The 18,733-nt window shown below is 35.3% G+C and overlaps 1 protein-coding gene across 3 annotated transcripts in view; it reads left to right on the top strand.

Moving 5' to 3' along the window:
- Positions 1 to 18,733, top strand: part of CSMD3 (CUB and Sushi multiple domains 3) — a 929,671-nt gene that overhangs the window by 884,258 nt on the left and 26,680 nt on the right. For all 3 annotated transcript variants that reach the window (XM_054590414.1, XM_054590413.1, XM_054590412.1), the window contains 4 exons: positions 5,071 to 5,250; positions 7,287 to 7,460; positions 12,360 to 12,533; positions 13,711 to 13,784. In XM_054590414.1, coding sequence (XP_054446389.1) covers positions 5,071 to 5,250; positions 7,287 to 7,460; positions 12,360 to 12,533; positions 13,711 to 13,784 — 602 coding nt within the window. The remainder of the gene's footprint in view (positions 1 to 5,070; positions 5,251 to 7,286; positions 7,461 to 12,359; positions 12,534 to 13,710; positions 13,785 to 18,733) is intronic.

Below are 18,733 nucleotides of genomic sequence, written 5' to 3'. Positions count from 1 at the left end.
CTCTTTTTAAAAAATTTTCTTATTTACTTTTAGAGAGAGGGAAAAGGAGGGAGAAAGAGAGGGAGAGAAACAGCAGTGTGTAGTTGCCTCTTGCATGCCCCCAACTGGGGATCTGGCCTGCAACCCAGGCATGTGCCCTGACTGGGAATCAAACTGGTGACTCTTTGGTTTGCAGGCCAGCACTCAATCCACTGAGCTACACCAGCCAGGGCTCTTCATTTCTCTTTACATCCATCTTTCTGCAACTCCAAAAAGGTCCTTATCAAGCTCATCACCAGTGCTGGAGTGTAAATCTTCCTCCAAATATTCTCATGGGTGGGTAAAAGCATATATCTTGAGATTAAGGTCACGTGTTTAAATATCATGCATTCTTAGGCAGAGGAATTATAAATGTTAAGAAACATTTACAGGACTAAACCAAACTTGAAGGGAAAGGTGTTTGCCATGATACCAGGAAGCCCATAACAGTAATCTAATTATAAAATTTGTTTAAGTTCTCTGAAATTGATGTTCATACAGAAAGAAAAGATTTAAAAAGTAAGCACAGGTAAATATTCAAAAATACTACTTTGTTGTTATTGTTTTTTGTTTTCATTCTTTCTTTTTATTTCATCAGCACAAAAACCCCTCAGGGGGTGGGTGGGTGGGTGTGTGTGTGTGTGTGTGTGTGGCACAGGACTTTTACCTTTTGCTATCTAATGGGTTGAGCCACCTCCAGTACCCTGAGAACACAGTGCTCATAGTATTTTTGGAAAAGGATACAATCTGCACCAGGACAGAGTTTGCCAGGTAGAGTAAGACTTGGCTTTTGGGTCTAAAAAGAGATTATGTCCCTCTATTTGTTGGATTTTTTTTTTAATCTACTAGAAGTTCTTCCAACATGATCAATGCCCTGCCTCCAACAGGGCTTGCTATTTGGATCAGGGACAGCATTCTTTATCAGACCCAGTCATAAATGAATCTAGGGCTTTTTGTTCCAAAGGACCAGGACAGAAGCGGTCCTCACCATACCTTTGCTACCAACTCAAGAATCCTCAAAATGTTTTTGTTAGTTGTTTTATTTTTGTAAAGATGTGTCAGGGCAATGGGACTAGTCTCACACAAGAGAAAGCTGGGGGCTATACCAGCATGAAACTGGGTAAAGTGAGGCTTAAAAAGTCATCTAAATCTCCTCAGGGAGAGAGAACTATGGCTAAATGCAGTGGTTCTTAAATGGGAGGTTTTGCTTCCCAAGAGGCATTTGATAATGTCTGGGGTTATTTTTGGCTGTCACAGTGCCGGTGAGTGGAGTGTGCTAACAGTATCTAGCAGGTGGGGGTTGGTGCTAAACGCCTTCAGTGCATAAAGAAGCCTCACACAATCAAGAATTAATTTGTCCCAAATGTCAATAGTGCCAAGTTAAGACAAAGAAAATGTACCTTACTGAGTTCTAAAAAGAAAACAAACAGTTGAATTGAGACATCATGTAAAATTAAAAGTGTTATCAGAAAAACGGTTGGACCTCCTTTCTGGAACTTTATTTTGCTGTGGTCCAGGCTTGAAACCTGGCAAAGTAAATATGTGAGGATACCTGGGCAAGCATGTATATTGCTACATTGTCTCTAATAGGAAAACAATGGGATAACTCAAACCCCAGGGGTTTGGTTTCCTGAATTACATTGCATGTATATCCATATGAGAGAATATTACATGATTAAAAATGTTACATGGATCTATGTGTATTTACATATAAAAATATCTGTTAGATATTGAGTAAAAAATAAATTGTATTATAAAAGTGTGAGTAGTTTTTATTTTATTTAAATATGCACATTTTATAATGATCATTTAAGAAGCTGTTTTGAAGTGGCATAAACTAAAATTACCACAGTTATGTTTTATTTTTAGCACAGAAGTTATCTGCTTCAATTTATCATAAATGATGTCAAATGAGTGACAATTACATGATAAAATCTAATGAGAAAACCTCCCATAAAAACAAATCCGAATCTTTAAAAGAATGTATGTGTTTTTGTGAATCTGAGTTGTTTCATCATTCCTTACACACTCATTCACTAACTTATTCTTTAAACAAGTATTTACTTTATATCTTATGATGTACTAGACTAGGGTCTGAGAATGCAGCAGTGTAGCAAAGAGACAAAATACCTGTCTTCCTAGAGTTTGTTGGTATGTGTGTGTCTGTATGTGTGCTTATGTTTGTATGCTAAGTGCCATGTCCTTAGGGATTTCAGTGACTTTAGGAAAGATTTTCTTCCAATAAGCCACAGCACCCTGTTGTCAGTACTGATGTCTCTGAATTTTAAGGTAAAGCTCTAAAGAGCTACTATTCTAAAGTTTTGCTCGAAAAGACCAAAAGCCTCTTTTTGTTGTTGAAAACAAGCTGGTGGTGAATGAATTGACTCGTGGAGCAGGTGCTGTTTTAAAAGACCGTTGCTATTGGAAACTGCCTATTTCACTGGTCTTTGCTTCATTAGAAAGTCACCAAACACATCCTTCTGAAGCTGTTTTTGTCCAGTGTTCCATTCATGAGCTGCCACACTATGCAGAACTCTTTCTCAGTGTCTCTGCAGAATAAACCCTCTGTCCTGTCTTTGATAGATGCATCTCAGCTCATGTGCCTTTCCACCCGGTTGGCTGTTCTTTCTTGCCAGGCTTCTAATTCAGTCTGTAAAGCGCTGCCCCCAAAATAGCAGTTTGTGGGTGTTCTCTTTAATTTTCCTCTTCTTAATTGGAATTTGGTTAAAAATATAAAATAACATAAGGTAACATAAAATGAAATAAACTGAAGGCTTATTATACTCACTTTCATAAATTTTGAAAACTGTAAAAGAAGGGCATATTTTTAGTAAATGAGCAGGATTTGATTTCCTATTCAGCTTGGTTGTATAATTTTAAAAATCTTCTCATCAATAATTAAAAGAACAAAAATTATTTTATATGCAAGATTGTTATTAGGAGTCCAATAGAAACAAACACTCAGAGTGTGATTTCAGCAAACTTGTCTCCAGAGCTTCGAGGATTAGCAGATGGCGTGCCATGAATACTGTTCTTAATTTATTTGCCATTATTCATGGTCCTAAAACTTCTTAGACTCAATAGATTAGAATAATATGAAAAGAAATGGTAAGATCATAATTTTTAATGTTAAGTTAAATACAATGTAATTGAAGTACTGTTAAGGTCTTCCATGACTTAATATCTATTTGTAGTCTTTAACCCTAGTAACTTCAAATTTCTAGGAAGAATTATTTAAAAATAAAAATCAGGGAATATAACCCAGATTCACTTGGTATAATTATTTGCCCTTTTATAAACAAAAAGTTTCAAAAGGCAAAAATAAATTAAAAAATAAATAAATAAATAAATAAATAAAAGGCAAGCTTGCCATTGTTGCTTTTTTTTAATATCCAGAAAAATAAAATGTAACCTTTTTTTCTGTTAGCAGCAAGAAAGCGTTCAGCTAATTCATTGCCCAAATAATGTTTAAATCATGTGCTCAAAACAGCAAGTGCTCTGGTGGTTTATGTATAATCTCTGTTGTGCCTTATTCTTAAACATCATATTAGGATTACTTTTTTTTTAATTGTCTATATTGCATTAGGTGTTTTTTAAAGCTATTGGGCAGCATCACAAGTGATAATATATTTAGTCAGAGCCAGCCTTAAGGAACAAGTGCTGCTGGTAGAACCTCATGTTCAAAGGGTCCTACGCTTAGGGTTTAATGCTCTGTGATTACTGTCTCAGAAGACTCAATGATTTTATCTTCGCATGTGTGTTTTGTAATGAAGCCGACTGGGAAAGCGGAGCATGTGATGAGGGTTTAGAGCCTCTGCTCACGTGCAGTAAGCCCCTCTGCCTCCCTCTCTTGCTAGAATGGGTTATAGGTCTTTGCCCCCACCACCTGGCACCCCTGTCCCTGCCTGGCCTCCCTATTCACACCCCTGCTTCAGGACCACTGATGCTTGCTGCTCAGCTCCTCCATCCTGTTCTCCACAGAGGAAGGCTCACATTGCATCTTTGTTCTCCATCCTGTTTGCAGGGTCTGGGTACAAGCAGGGACAGTCAGAATTTGGTGTATTCATGGAGCCTTGGTGCAGAGTGGGTAGCACCTCTCTCTGCCCTGGGCCAGCTGTGCCAAGGCACCCTTAGCAAGTACTTGAAAGAAGCGACGGAAGACCCACGGACTCGGACAACAGAGTGGGAATTGACTGTGGGAGCAGGGGTGGAGTGGGATGGGGGGGAGGAGGGTAAAGGGGGAAAAATCAAGACAACTGTAATGGAATAAACATGATTTAAAAATATAAATTATATAAATAAATAAAGAGGCCTTGACAGAAGCCCTTCACTGGCGCCCAATCCAGGGAGCAAGCGCATTCCAGAGTAGTTCTTATTTTTCTGGGTTATTCTTTCACTTGGGTTGGCAATGAGTTGTTAGAAATGGGAAATTTTTCTCTCTGCCCCTAGCTGTAGCATTTTTTTTTGTAACTGAGCCTTACAAATTATGTATCCCACTCTGTACATGATAAATTCACACTTTAGAGTTTATTCATTGTTTTCTTTATTCAATAAAAATTATCTTTGCATCTAGCATTGTTTTGATTAAAAACTATTATAATATCGAGTTGAGTAACACCATGCAGAAAATATTTTCTTAGTCCAACAAGCCTGATTGATTAGAAACTTCAGTAGCCATGTATAAAAATACAGGTTTTAAATTTTATACTAGAAGTCTTGATTCTCTGGATGGCTTAGTCATGATCATGTTAATGCATGTTAAAACTGGTTACCATGCCAGAGTTTCCTACCACATAATGGCATAATAACCTAGACTTTTCAAGGTCTAAATGACAATATCTGAACTATACATATAGAATCCATAATAAGCATACCTGATCACCATCAGGAGTTGCTAGTATGTGGTTTAAATATGCTTGTCTTTTATGATTAAAAATGAACATGATAACTAATTTTCCCTACTTACATATCAAGTATGCCATATGCTTAGTACTCTTCTCTATTAAATATATGCCACATTAACCATCTGCTCCTATAATTCAATATTGATAGTAATCAGTTGTGGAGACCCAGGTATACCTGCCAATGGACTGAGATATGGAGATGATTATGTGGTTGGACAAAATGTTTCGTACATGTGCCAGCCCGGCTATACAATGGAATTGAATGGCTCCAGGGTCAGGACTTGTACAACGAATGGCACATGGAGTGGAGTAATGCCAACCTGCAGAGGTATGATTTCTTCATTACTTCTAAGTGACAATGACCACATAGTTCCATTTTTAATATGCAACTTAAAAGTGCATTTAAATAGTGTTTTATGCATGGTTTCACTTTTTTAAAATGGAAAAATGGTTGCTTCAGTTTTTATTTTTAAACCATATAGAAAATAATATATGATTAAAACATATTTCAACAAAAATGTTTTATCTTACTGTGAGTAGTGACAATGAACTTTAGTGAAAGAAAAACAAAAATATCATGCACTCTGATATGTGAACACCACCCTCATTTATACTGATGGATGAATATTTAATAGGAATATAGCTTTAATGATTTAGAATAGCAATTCAACCTTTTTCATATCATGACACACATAATTTAATTACTAAACCTCTGTGACACACCAAAAATATATATTTTTTGCCAGTTGACAAAAAAAGGTATAATTTTGATTTGCAAAATAAGTGGTAATAATAATCATAGTAATTACCTACTTTTTTGCTCCAGAGTAAGTTTTTAAAAAATCTGGTGCCTATACTTGTATATATGGATTTCTAGTACCAAGAATTAACCAATCAGGTGCAACCTTATTATGAAATATGTCCAATAAGATGCAACTGTATTATATGACCTATGTATTTATGTTTCAAGACAGGGCATTCAAACTGGACAGCTATTGTTGTGTTGGCTGTTGTCATTTTTTTTTTTAACTTGACAATCTGAGAGAAAAGAGGTCAGTGCCCCTGACTGAATAGTCATGTATTGCATGTTTTAAAAATTCTTGTGGCATACCCATCGAAAATCACTGTAAGAATTTTAATTTGATGATTCATTTGGGTCAGGCAATACATGGATAGGGAGAAAAACTTTCAGTAGTTTGAAAACAGTCAACCTGAAATATAAAACTCTAATTTTCCTTAAAGAAAAGGAGAAACTATTTAAAGAATGCAATCTAGAATTAACCTTTTAGTCAATATAGAGATAGATTTGCTACCTTATGCTATTTATTTTTCCACTGGAAATATTTTCATACTTTTTGCCAGTTTTTCAATTGATTACTTGTGGAATAGTGGAATTGCAATGTCACATAATTTCTATTGTATAATAATACTATTGATTTTTTTAATAATTGAGATTTCTCATTCAGGTGTCTCTCTATATAAATTGACAGGTTCATATCTCCCTGACTTCTAACAAAAAACCTAACACAAAAAATTCTGATGTGTGTTTTTCTTATTGATTTCACCGTTTCTGAATCAGATCACTGTAACTAGTACATGGAGATATGTGAACAGACATTGTATATTTTAGAAGTCCTTTCATACACAATTAAATGAGTCTGATAATGACAATGTCCTACAACTCCAAAAATTATTCAGATATGTTGCTACTCATATAATTGTTCCTCAGTTTTAGACTTTTATAGTAGGTATCCTTTGTTTTCCCCTCATCTCTGTCACCTCAGCCAAACTATCTCTGTTTGGGACATCTTAAAATAATTTTTTAAATGAATGTTGAAAAATCAAATAATACACTTAAATATTCCACATTAAATTTTAATATATGAATCTAAGTGGATAATAGAACCAATTTGGATATTTTAATGAGGTACATGATTTGTATTTTCAAAAATACATAATTACTACCAAATTCCTTGCTATAATACTGACTATATGTGTAGCCTAACAACCCAGCTCTTTAGTCTGTCTAAAGGTCATAGAAAAAGAATATAAAACCAATAATTTATCACTTATGTTACTGGGTAGAAAATTACCCTCTCTTTGCCTTCCCTAAGATGTCAGGCAGTTTGTTTTGTAAGAGAATCTCTCTACCAGTAGCCATGATGTTGCCAAGAAGTAGTTGTATTCTAGAGGGACTAATTCCAGGGATGTTTCAGGAATACTACCAGGAGAATAAAACAGGTCACGTCATATAGTCCTACAAAAGGTTAAAATAGCACAAATGCTTCTCCTATTGATATTTATTTATTTTTACACCCAAGATATTTCCAGATCTGTGTCTAATGGCTTTTAATGTAATTGCAGCTGTTACCTGCTCAACCCCTCCCCAGATCTCTAATGGAAGGCTGGAAGGAACAAATTTCGACTGGGGCTTTAGTATTAGCTACATCTGTTCTCCGGGCTATGAGCTATCCTTTCCTGCTGTTTTGACCTGTGTAGGGAATGGCACCTGGAGTGGGGAAGTACCACAGTGCTTACGTAAGTATAATTTCCATACCTAAAATTGTTTTCCCATTTTCACCCTCTTAGAGCTACTTTACTGAGATTACAACTGTTATTTAAAATTTTTAAACTTTGTTAGAATAAATATGAGCTTGTTAAACTCCTTCCAATGTGTAAAGTTCAATTAAAAAAAAAAAGAATATACCAAGGTAGCTACTTTTCATGTAGTCCAGCCATTATGGTTCTTCTGCTCTAACTCTAAAGTTTAGACTAAATTGCTTTGTTTGCAAACTCTTCTTAATTTTCAATATTATTCCTCAAAATAGACTCTCTCTGAAATTAATCTGCCAGAAAATTCTTATTTAAGTCCAGTGTACCGCAGCTGAGTGCTTTAATTTAACCTCGAATCTCTTTCTGCAATAAATTCATGTCACTTCTACATGTTCATTGAAATCAAGTTATTATGATAGTATTTGCTATGATAATGATTGTGGTTATACATCTGAAATTACTAAGCATAGAGATAAGATATTATTGTTTTTTACAGAGGTTGCTATATACTATATATCCCAGCAAATATCACTTCAAGATTAATCTGTAAGATTATAAAACCAAAAGAGAAGACAGATTTCTGTTTTATATCAGTTAGTGTAGCACATGAAGTGGGCAGTACTCCTTCAGAGAGATTAGCTGCTGTCCTGTTCCTAGCCTTTTCCTTCCCAGTATGGGGTAGAAGGTCACTCTCCGTTCCCCATAGCCGTGACATGAAGCAGCGCTAACGAAGCTGTGCAGAATCCTCCAGTCTCAGCTCATTCACAGTAGAAGCCAAATTGCTCACCCGCAATGTCACATGACCTTTCCTTATTTTCCCCTGACCTCGTGATACCCTCCTCGTCCTCCCCTCATCCACTCCACTCCGGGCTCACCGGCTTTCTTCGTTTTCCCTGCGCGTTCAGCCTTGCTTTGACATCAGTCCTCTTTGCATTCACTATTTACTTTGCCTGGAAATTTTCTTTTATTGTTTGGGCTTTTTATTCAGAGTCTCTCTTCTCAGTGTTTTCTTCCCTCATCGCCGTAATTAAAATTTTATATGTTGACCTATAACACTGCCCTCTTAGACTATTTTTTTCTCTTTTGTCATCTCCTGTCATCCCTTCCTTTTTCTCCTTATAACACGCTCTACATTTTACTTACCTTGCCTTTGTGAACCATGCCCGCCACTCAGGTTGCAGCTCTGGTATGTCCTTCACAGATATCAAATCTTGGAGTGCTATAGTACTTAAGGCAGTTTCGTATTGGTACAGGAATAGGAGGTAAAGCGATGTTATATTAGAGTGTGGAATCATTTGTCAGTACTTGGTACCTTATAGAGTTAAGCAGTTAGAGAAAGAATGGACATTGCAATGAATGAAATAAGGCCATCAGTTTCCAGACACACACGCATGCACACACACACACACACGCGCACACACACACGATCTTTATCTCCCACTAAATGACAAATCAGCATGTACGGCTACTTACACATAGATGGGGACAAGGAGGTATTATAGAAATGAGTTTATGGGAAAGTTGGTTTGATATAAATAAAAGAATCTCAATCAAGGGGTTTCTTAGGTGAGAAAAATATGAACAGTATTTTCCTCTGACATGTCTACAGAAAAGTTTGGGACTCCGTCTTAGATCGAAAGCTCTCCACCTTGGGGACTATTCACTAGCGAATGGCTTGAATCAGACAGTGTAGGGTAAACCCCAACACCTACCCTAATTTCTTCTGAAACACAAGAATAACCTCATCCTCTCTGTGCTTCATTTTTCCACCATAACACGGTTTTGCCTGCAGCCACAGGCAGACCTCACACTGACACATCTCTACAGTGTGGGATGCTGCACCTCCCTCCATTCAGCTCCTTTTGCATTTCCTAGAATGCAATATTGTGCTGTAAGCCCAGTCTGACAGCCCCTAGGAAGCTCCAGGAAGTTCAAAAGATGACAGTAATATGTACTCTGTTTGCTTTGTCTTGTGGGGTTTTTTTTTCATTTAAAAATAATTTGTTGAATCCTTCCTATGTACCCATGACTGGCTTATAGGAATCACTCCATAAATTTCAGGTGCCGCCTTCTGTCTTGAGAGGATTGTAGCATCTCACTAGCCACAGTCTTTTGAGTGTGTTCTGTGTGTATTACCTTGTGCCTGGTATGCCATCACCTCAGGGTTATTTCCTGCAAGTGTTCTAAAACAGATGCTATTATGCTCACTAAAATACCCGCCTTAAGGTTGTTTTAAAACATTTCTTGATATGATGTTTTATTTTTGACCTATTAAAATGCAAACAATAATAAAATTCTTGCTATTAACATTTAAATTATAATAACTATACAAATACAATAGGGCTAACTTTGTCCAAATTTTGCTATTATATAATTTTATATTATAATTGTAAAATTTTACATATATAATTTTACTACATATAACAAGACCTCTGAATAAATATGTTTAGTCATGACATGTTAGTAGATAATGACAGTTGGGCAAAGAGATCAAATATTAAGGACACTGTCATTATTTAGTGAACCAGTTACATTGTTAATGTGCTCAATGGTCACACTGCTAGTAAATGACAGTGGATGAATTCTAGTTCAGAGAAGGTAGACTTAACAGCCAATCCTCTTATCCGTTGAATAGGCAAGATCATTCATTTTAGGGATCTTTATAAAGAGGAAAGTCTTTTCTCTTTAAATCTGTTCAAAGCATGTCATTTTGTGTTAACATTTTTGTCATTGTGATCTGAAGCCTTTGAAAATAAACCCTGTCTTAAGCCTCTAAACCTGATGCCAATAGGCAGCTTTGTTTAGTACATGAAATCTGCAGATAGAAACAGATGGAATGATAAGGACGGGGCAACACTGAGGGTTTTCAGTGGGTGCTATTTCTCTCCTCCATCTTTTGGTTAAGACAGGATTTTGAGGTAAGTGACTCAGCAGAAGTATATGTATAAGAGAAACCCTTTAAAAATAAGTTATGAAATAATTTAGCAATAGAAACAATTGCTAAAGCTAAAATGCCCATTGATAATGATCAATGAGGAAATAACCATTAAATTCTAAATGTACTAGAGATATAATAGTAAGACAAGGAGTCTCACCTAGGAGTCTAGGGTTTAATGTCATATTGTTAGAAGGGCTTGTATGCCAAATAATGCTAAGGTTAACATATTAGAAATGGTGAAAATTAAAACAAAATACAATAAAAATGTTTATTTCACCTGTGTTACTTTACTCTCAATGTTTCCATCAATTTATTTGATTTTATTATTTATATATCATCACTTTTTAATTTTTAGTGTTTAAAAAGAAAACAAAGTTTCAAAAAAAAAGAATTTTGAAAATTAAGTTTCTTGTAGTGTCTTGAATTTACTGGAAAGTCTTTCTTTGAACATTGAGCTTAAGTCTCAAGTATTCTATAATTAGGATATTCATTCATTCCAGTTTGCCTGGAACATTCCTTGTTGTTCTCCTTATCCTGGTAGTTCTCAGATACCATTAGAAGCTTCCTTTCACTCCCAAAAATGTCTTGGTTAGGATAATGCATTTTATGGCCATTGAACCTGTGGCCATATTAAAGCAGAATTTATAATGTTTTACTGTTGCTCTTTGTCTGCTTGTAGGAAAATAAGTTTTTAGGTGCTGAGTCTACAAATTAAAAAATTGAGGACACTTAAACATAGTTAAAATGGTAAATTATTATCTGTTACGTATTTTTACTACAATGAAATAAATGGGGAGCACAGTATATAGGCCCCTTTGCCTCGGTTATCTGCTAGAATTGAAAGCATCTGATTTTACTCCCTTTTACACTTCTGCATGCTCATTCTGCTGCTACCTTACTGGCCTTATTCTTCCTCCAACGTGCTAGCAACTCAGTTTCCTCCATCTGGAATGTTCTCCCACGGGATATCAGCATGGCTCAATGCTTTGCTCCTACCAACCTTTCCTCAGTGAGAGACGCCCTCGGCATCTTATTTAAAATCCACTCCCAGCCTTCACCATTTACCTCATCCACATATCCTCCATCCTGATCTCTTTCTCCAACATAATTTTTCCTCTTAAGACCTTACCGCCTTCCTGCATACAACCTTTTTTACTTGTTAATCACACTTATTGTTTGCTTTCTTCACAAATACAGGCAATCCACAAGGGCAGGAATCTTAGTTTGTTTATTGATAAATCCAAGTGTCTAAAACTATCTAGAATACTGTCTATCAGTAGTTAAAAAAATGCTATTAATATGAAAGACTGAATGGAATTATCTAATGAATTTTAATTAGAAATCCTGACAAGTAGATCCCTTTAGAGGTTCTTGTAGACCATTGAGTTTCCTAAGTTTTGTATAGTTTTGGACCCTGATGGTCTTTTCTTAAAAATAAACACTCAGAACTCCCCACAGTATTTTGAAGAGGAAGGCACCAGACCCTTGTGGAGCACCGCAAAACAAGCGACCGTGCATCCCACTCATAGAGCCCCCTCACGAGTACAGCCGAGGTGCTGTTGTTGGTTCCCCTGACAGAACTGTCTGAGAATCACACGCCTTTTCAGGATTACAGTTCACCTTTGCAGCCTATATGGACAAATATCATGTGGCTTGATTCTGGTCAAAACTAAAACAAAAACAAACAACCCCCCCCACAATTATCAAGGTGCCACTGGGTGGAAAATATCTGAATCATACTAATTTTTAAAATATTATACTGAGTTCCACATTCAGTATTTCATGTAAACAAAAGCTAAAAAGAAATTTATTGAGATAGATTTACATGGATAATATGTCACCTTAGTGCAATATTTCTGTTAGTTGTCACCATTTTTCTAAATTGTTTACTCTGATGCATCCTAAGCCTTTGTTATAATTGTCTTTTTTTTTTTTTCCACTTCCAGCGAAGTTTTGTGGTGACCCTGGTATACCTGCCCAGGGAAAGCGAGAAGGCAAAAGCTTTATCTACCAGTCAGAGGTTTCATTCAGTTGCAATTCTCCTTTCATATTAGTGGGATCAAGCACCAGAATATGTCAAGCAGATGGCACTTGGAGTGGCTCATCACCTCACTGCATAGGTAATATCAATGACAGGTGGTTTACGTTCAGTAACTTTGGATATAATAGGTAGTGGTGACATTTAATGGATTTCTTTAACCTCTAAAGGATAGTTGACTAAATATGAAAAACAAATGTAAAATATAGAAGAAATTAAAAGACACTGAAAATGAATATTGGTAAACATGATACATAATATTATTTTTAACATGGAAAACTTCCATAAGGTACTTGAAGTAAGTTTTTATCAATAAAATTAAAAACTCAAAATCTTTCATATTAATAGCATTATTAAGTACTAACATCAGTATAGGTCTTTAGCATTAGTAACAGTTATTCAAATGAAATTAAACTTGCTCCAAAAAATATACCAAAGATGCATTGATTTTAAAATGATTCTAAGTCCATTTATTTTTTTAAATAATTGACTTTATTTGTATTACATTTGGCATAAAATATTATATTAGTTTCAGGTGTTCAACATGGTGATTAGACATTTATATACCTTACAAACATGGGCGCATCCTGATAAGTCTAGTAGCCATCTGGCCCCATACATAGCTATTACATTATTATTGACTATATCCCCTATGCTTACTTTACAACCTTGTGACTATGTTTATAATTGGCAGCTTGTCAAAGTACATTTCTATAATCCTAAAACTAAATGCCACGTTTGGTAAACTTACCAGATAACCTGTCATACTAACTAGCCAACTCAAACGACCAGCCCTACTATTCTTATGTCTGAATCTCCTACAGATATCTGTAAAATAATCAAAATAACTAAGTCGTATGACTGGAAAAAACTCTTACTTCTTGAGGGGAATATTATTATACCTGACAATATAATGTAGCAAAGTCCTTAGACAAATATTTTATGCATGTGTTCTTCATTTCTCTTTAAATTTTTATCCATGAAGTTAGTTGCATGTCAAGTACTTTTATATTACAAGGTTTCAGAGTTCAAGAATTACATAATTTATATAAAATGTAATTTACCTGAATTTCTTGCTTTAGGATTAGTAGGCTTCCATCCGTGGTGAGATGCTATTAAAATAGATTTACACCCTAGTATTACCCAGGGCCATTTCATTAAAGCTGATATCACCTAAAATAATTTTGTGTGTGAGAAATATACATTTAAATACAACTGTAAATTTTTAAGGAATATTATGTTTTTAATCTTCATTTTAGAACCCACTCGTACCTCATGTGAAAACCCAGGGGTGCCACGGCATGGATCTCAGAACAATACGTTCGGGTTTCAAGTGAGTGCTTTAAATAAACATTTCCATTACATATAAAATTGTATCATAAGGGATTTATTGGTTCGTGTGCACGTCGTCCTGTTGACGCAAACAGAAGAAAAGTTACGCTTATATCTACATTTATGAACGTATTTTGAAAAGGTAACAAGCAATAAAAGAGTTGAAATAAAAGGAGATTAGAAGAAAAATATGCTTCAAGAATAGTAGCCTAACTGATCATAAGGATAAAGGAAATTGGAGATAGCTTGGAGCATAGGAAAATCCATAAGCAGGAGGAGAGGGAAAGTAAAAGTGAGGGAGTAAATGAGTAAACTCTACATGAGGAGGTGGGGGCAGTGAGGAGTCATACAGATGGAAGAGGTAAAAGGAGAGACACCTCAGACAGAGTTATACTTAACACATAAAACGTGTTATTCTTAAGGCAATAAGACCAAAATATTTTTTGTTTAATAGCGTGTATGTAATACCAAAATATTTTTCCACATTGCCATTGATGTGAGAAATATCTGGGAGAATAATTTAACCATAACCTATTGTTACACAATACGTAGTTGGATCGTTAAATTACAATTCTTTAGCATGCCCAGTCATGTGTGGCCGACTTTCTTGTTCACTCTTTTTCTATTTAGATTTTATGTAGAGATTCAGCAAGTTTTTCATTACAGGGCCTCAGGGGAGCCAAATTGCACACTGATTCCGAAAGGAAATTGTCAATTTACACAATACCCAACCGCCTTGTGTTGCAGGGTTTTCTAAATTGTGCTATTTTGTGTGAAATTCAGTGTGAGCCTGAAGAACATCTATTTCTAAAGAAAGTATTCATCAAGGGTGCCATATTTTTGTTGCTAAAAATACTTTTCATTTATCTACAGATCAGGCTCAGTACAGACATTGATTTGAGAGCATTTCCAATTCTTCCAGTTTGCCTCAGGCCTGTCTAGATAATAAAAGTATAAAAAAGTGTCTTAGTCTCTATTGTATTGACAGTTTTAGAAAACTTTAGATTCTTGTGTACATAAAGGTTTTATCAGTTGATCCAAATCCTGAAGCATGGACAACTAGCTAAACAGCACTAGTCTTCATCCTAAGGGCAAAGAAATTAAAATAGAATGTGACTTGGCTATGATCACAGAACATCATTGATAATATCCAGACAGCATACAGTATTGTGTTGTTAGTGTCTGTGCACTAGATCAGGTGACATTTTTTCTGAAAAAAATATGAGTTTGGCTAGTAAACAAGCTTTGAAATAATGGAAATAGAAATGAACAAATTTGAGTTTGGATAGTTATCTGATTAAGGGGTGAGTGGAGGTGGAAGAGGGTACAGGGTGGATAAATGGTAATGGAAAAAATAGAAATAAAATAAAAATGAATAGAATACGTATGTCCGCATTTTCAAAATTCTATTTTAATCATTAAAAATTTATTTAAAAAATTAACCTAACCCCGAGTTCATATTATTTGGCTAATGAAAACATTAGATCGTTCTATTCTGTCTAGGTAAAAATGAATAAACCAGATTTCCAATATGGTAAAGTCTATATATAATTATATCAGTCTCTATCATAATTGCAAATGATGCATTGAGTATGTGAGAGACATCAATTTTTGTACATGCATGTGGCAGATATGTGTGTATGCATACGTAAGTATACTAATTATATTTACTATATATACAGGGTTGGGCAAGAGTAGGTTTACAGTTGTATGTAATACAGTATATCTTTTTTTTATTATTTATTAATTCCTGTACTATTTTCCATATGAACAACTGTAAACCCACTTTTGCCTCTCTGGTATGCATTAATTATATTCCCTAAATTTGTAGAGAGCCAATAGAATATTAAAAATTCTAATTCTAACTAATATCAATTTTTTTAGTATTCCAAATGAATATGGTCTTATATAACCAGAAAAGATATCTTTATTGGTTGAGAAAAACTCTTGCAAGTAACAGAAACTGTTTCGAGGTCCATTAACCGTAAAGACATTACAAGCCATGTTGCAGGTATGTCTGAGACCACAAGAGAAGGAATCAAGTGAGACTCATCAAACCCAGAATTTAGTAACTAGATGGCAGTGCTCAGTCTTTTCCACGACTCTGTTTACTTCGTTTTCTCTCATTGCAGTTTGGCCATATGGCCAGGGGTGTATCATTTCTCTTTACACCTCAGTCACATGCAGAAAGTGATTAATTGCCTCAATCTCAGTTCCAAATTTCCACAGGGAGAATCCGAATGTTCCAGCTTATGTATCCACCCTAGTTTTATCAGGTGGCAATAGTGAGTTAAGTAAGAATAACTATAAGAACCCACTTCTAGGGAGCACAAGAGAAAAGAGAAAATTATGATTACAGAAGCACTCCAGTCATTTTCTTAACTTTCTCTTTAATGCATTCATTTGTCCACTCTCCTTTTTATATAGATTTATAATGCTAATCGATTTTTGTGGACATAGATATAATTATTAACATATAAGAATATATTGCCTCTTGTTAGAGATGATGAAAATTCTAGTATTGAAAAAATATTCAACATATTATAATTTATCTTTTTATCTAAACTGTTGAAAATTGGAACAATTTTTTTTTTTTGCTAGAAATAGGTTGCCAGTGGAGGGAGTAGCTGTCAAAATGATTGATACAACATCTAGATTAATTATGGGATAAATGCCAAATACATATTTCATTAACTGCTGTGTCACTCTTTAAATTGAGCTGAGTTTGGAAGATACATAATTTAGATGTAGGACTTGTTTCATAAAGCTATTATAGATAAGAAATGTTTTGAATCTATCCTTAGATGGTTAACCCCAAGATAGTTAACACTAAAATAGTTAACCCTAACTAAATAGCCATGGTGATTGTGTGATTTCTAGTTTATAATCCAAATTAGTACATAAATACATTAAATAAGGCAAACACATTACTAGTGTTTTATTATCTTAAATGATGAATGCGACATGAATTTTTAAAACAAAAAACTCTATAAATTGTATTTTTTAAATTCAAATATTATTATTTTTAATACAAGCTCACAAGCTCTCTTAAAATTCAATTTGTCAAAAAACCAGGAAACTCAAGGTTAAAATTGATGCTCAGTGAACACCTCTATTTGCATCTCATCTTAAACACATTATTCCTTTATTTTTATGATCCTGCTTTTCTCCTTCAATTTTATTAACCTTAACATATGTATGCCTTTTACTAGAAGTTATCTCAGTTTTGGAGGGTAAAATGGGTAATATAAGCGTAATAAAAATACAAGTAGAAAACTTTAAAATAGATTACAGAGAGCACATAAATTTTTGAAACTTTAACTATAAATATGTTTTGAAAGTTGTTGGGACAAATGTGTGATATTAAAAATCAGGTACAAATGAGTACAGTGATGAAAATTCTAGCAGAGTCATTTTCTATGAAATATCATGAAAGGATAAGATACATCTTATTTAAAAAGTTCTAAGTTTGTGCAAAATTTCAATTAATTCTGTATTTAGTTCTCTAAACTTAATGATTTAAGAATGAGATATAACATTTAAAGAAGAAATAATGAGTTAAGGAAGATGTCATATTTACAAATTAGACATAGCAAAATTTGATAATGCATTTGCACACAAATTTGGGCTGATTTAAAGAAATTTTTATTAAAACACTGGTGCAATTAAAACAATATGTATTATTTTTAACTCCTGATATAAAAATAACTTTCAATATTAATTTTCACATTGTATATAATTGCTTATACAAACAGTGCTTTTTAAAAATCCTTACCCAAGTGTATGTTTAGTGATTTAGAGAGAGAGGAAGGGAGAGAGATTGAGACTGAGAGAGAATATTATCAATGTGAGAGAAACATCAATTAGTTGCCTCCCATGTGAGATCTAACCAGGGATCAAACCCACAATCTAGGTATGTGCCCTGACCTGGAATCAAACCCTCAACCTTTTGGTGTACGGACAACATCCAACCATAAAGCAACCTGGGCATGGACAAACAGCACTTTTTATTAGTAACTCTTGGTAGGAAAATTTACATAAATTACTTTTCCTTAAATTTTTTGAATTAAGTAATGCAATTTTTTATGATGTTGTAACCAAACAAAATGGAGTTTTGGCTGCCTGTCTCTAAAAAAGCCAAACTTGTAAGACAGATGCTGGTGGGGGGAAAAAAAAAGAGAGAGAGAGAGAGATTTTATTCAGGTACTGCATGATCTGTCAGAATGATGAACTCCTATCTCAGAGCCCGTCTTCTCTTTCTGCCATAGAAAAAGTCCAACTGTCCTCAGCAAGGCCAAGACAAAAGCCAGTGTCCAGGGTTTGTGCTCCATTTTAAAATACAGCCCTTTGGAGCCGACAGACAGCTGCCAGGAGGTCTTAGTCCCCACCCAGGTAGCTTAGGTTATTCCTGGCTGCTGTCCATTTCAGGCTGCCTCTTGTAGCCAGCGTGTGGAGCCCTCATGGCCACCTGTCATGCAACGTACGGGCTGTATCGTTACGTACTCCTGGGAGGGAGCGCATGAAGGTACTGGTGAGCACGTGACCATGTGGGCAAGAGAGAGACAGGCAGAGAGGCCCCGTCCTGGAGCATTAACAGCCACGTGGCACAGGGAGAGAACAAGTGAGTACATCGTGTGAATGCAGATCCTGAGCAAGAGAAAGAGTGAGCTTCTTTGTTTTCCTGAGATTATATTTCCTTGGGTCTGGAGAAGACCAGGTGCTTTCTCAAAACGGCCAATCAGCTTCCCAAACTTTCATGCACTCAGGTGGGTCCACCTCCCAAACAATCCCTTCTTTCCTCAGTCTAGGCTGACAGGCCTGATTGGTCCAGCACCTCCTCCTGTGCCATTTTGACTTCTATGGCTCATGTGCCTGCCTTCCCCTGGTCCCATCCCCAATCTGGTACCAAAGGGGTGGGGGAAGGACCTTTTTTTTCTCTCTAAATTTCTT

Source organism: Pteronotus mesoamericanus, unplaced genomic scaffold (genome assembly GCF_021234165.1).
Source record: "Pteronotus mesoamericanus isolate MK-2021 breed Mesoamerican mustached bat unplaced genomic scaffold, CSHL_Meso_final scaffold_174, whole genome shotgun sequence".
NCBI lineage: Eukaryota > Metazoa > Chordata > Mammalia > Chiroptera > Mormoopidae > Pteronotus > Pteronotus mesoamericanus.
The sequence above is the reverse complement of the archived record's forward strand: the minus strand, read 5'-3'. Positions and strand labels throughout refer to the sequence as shown.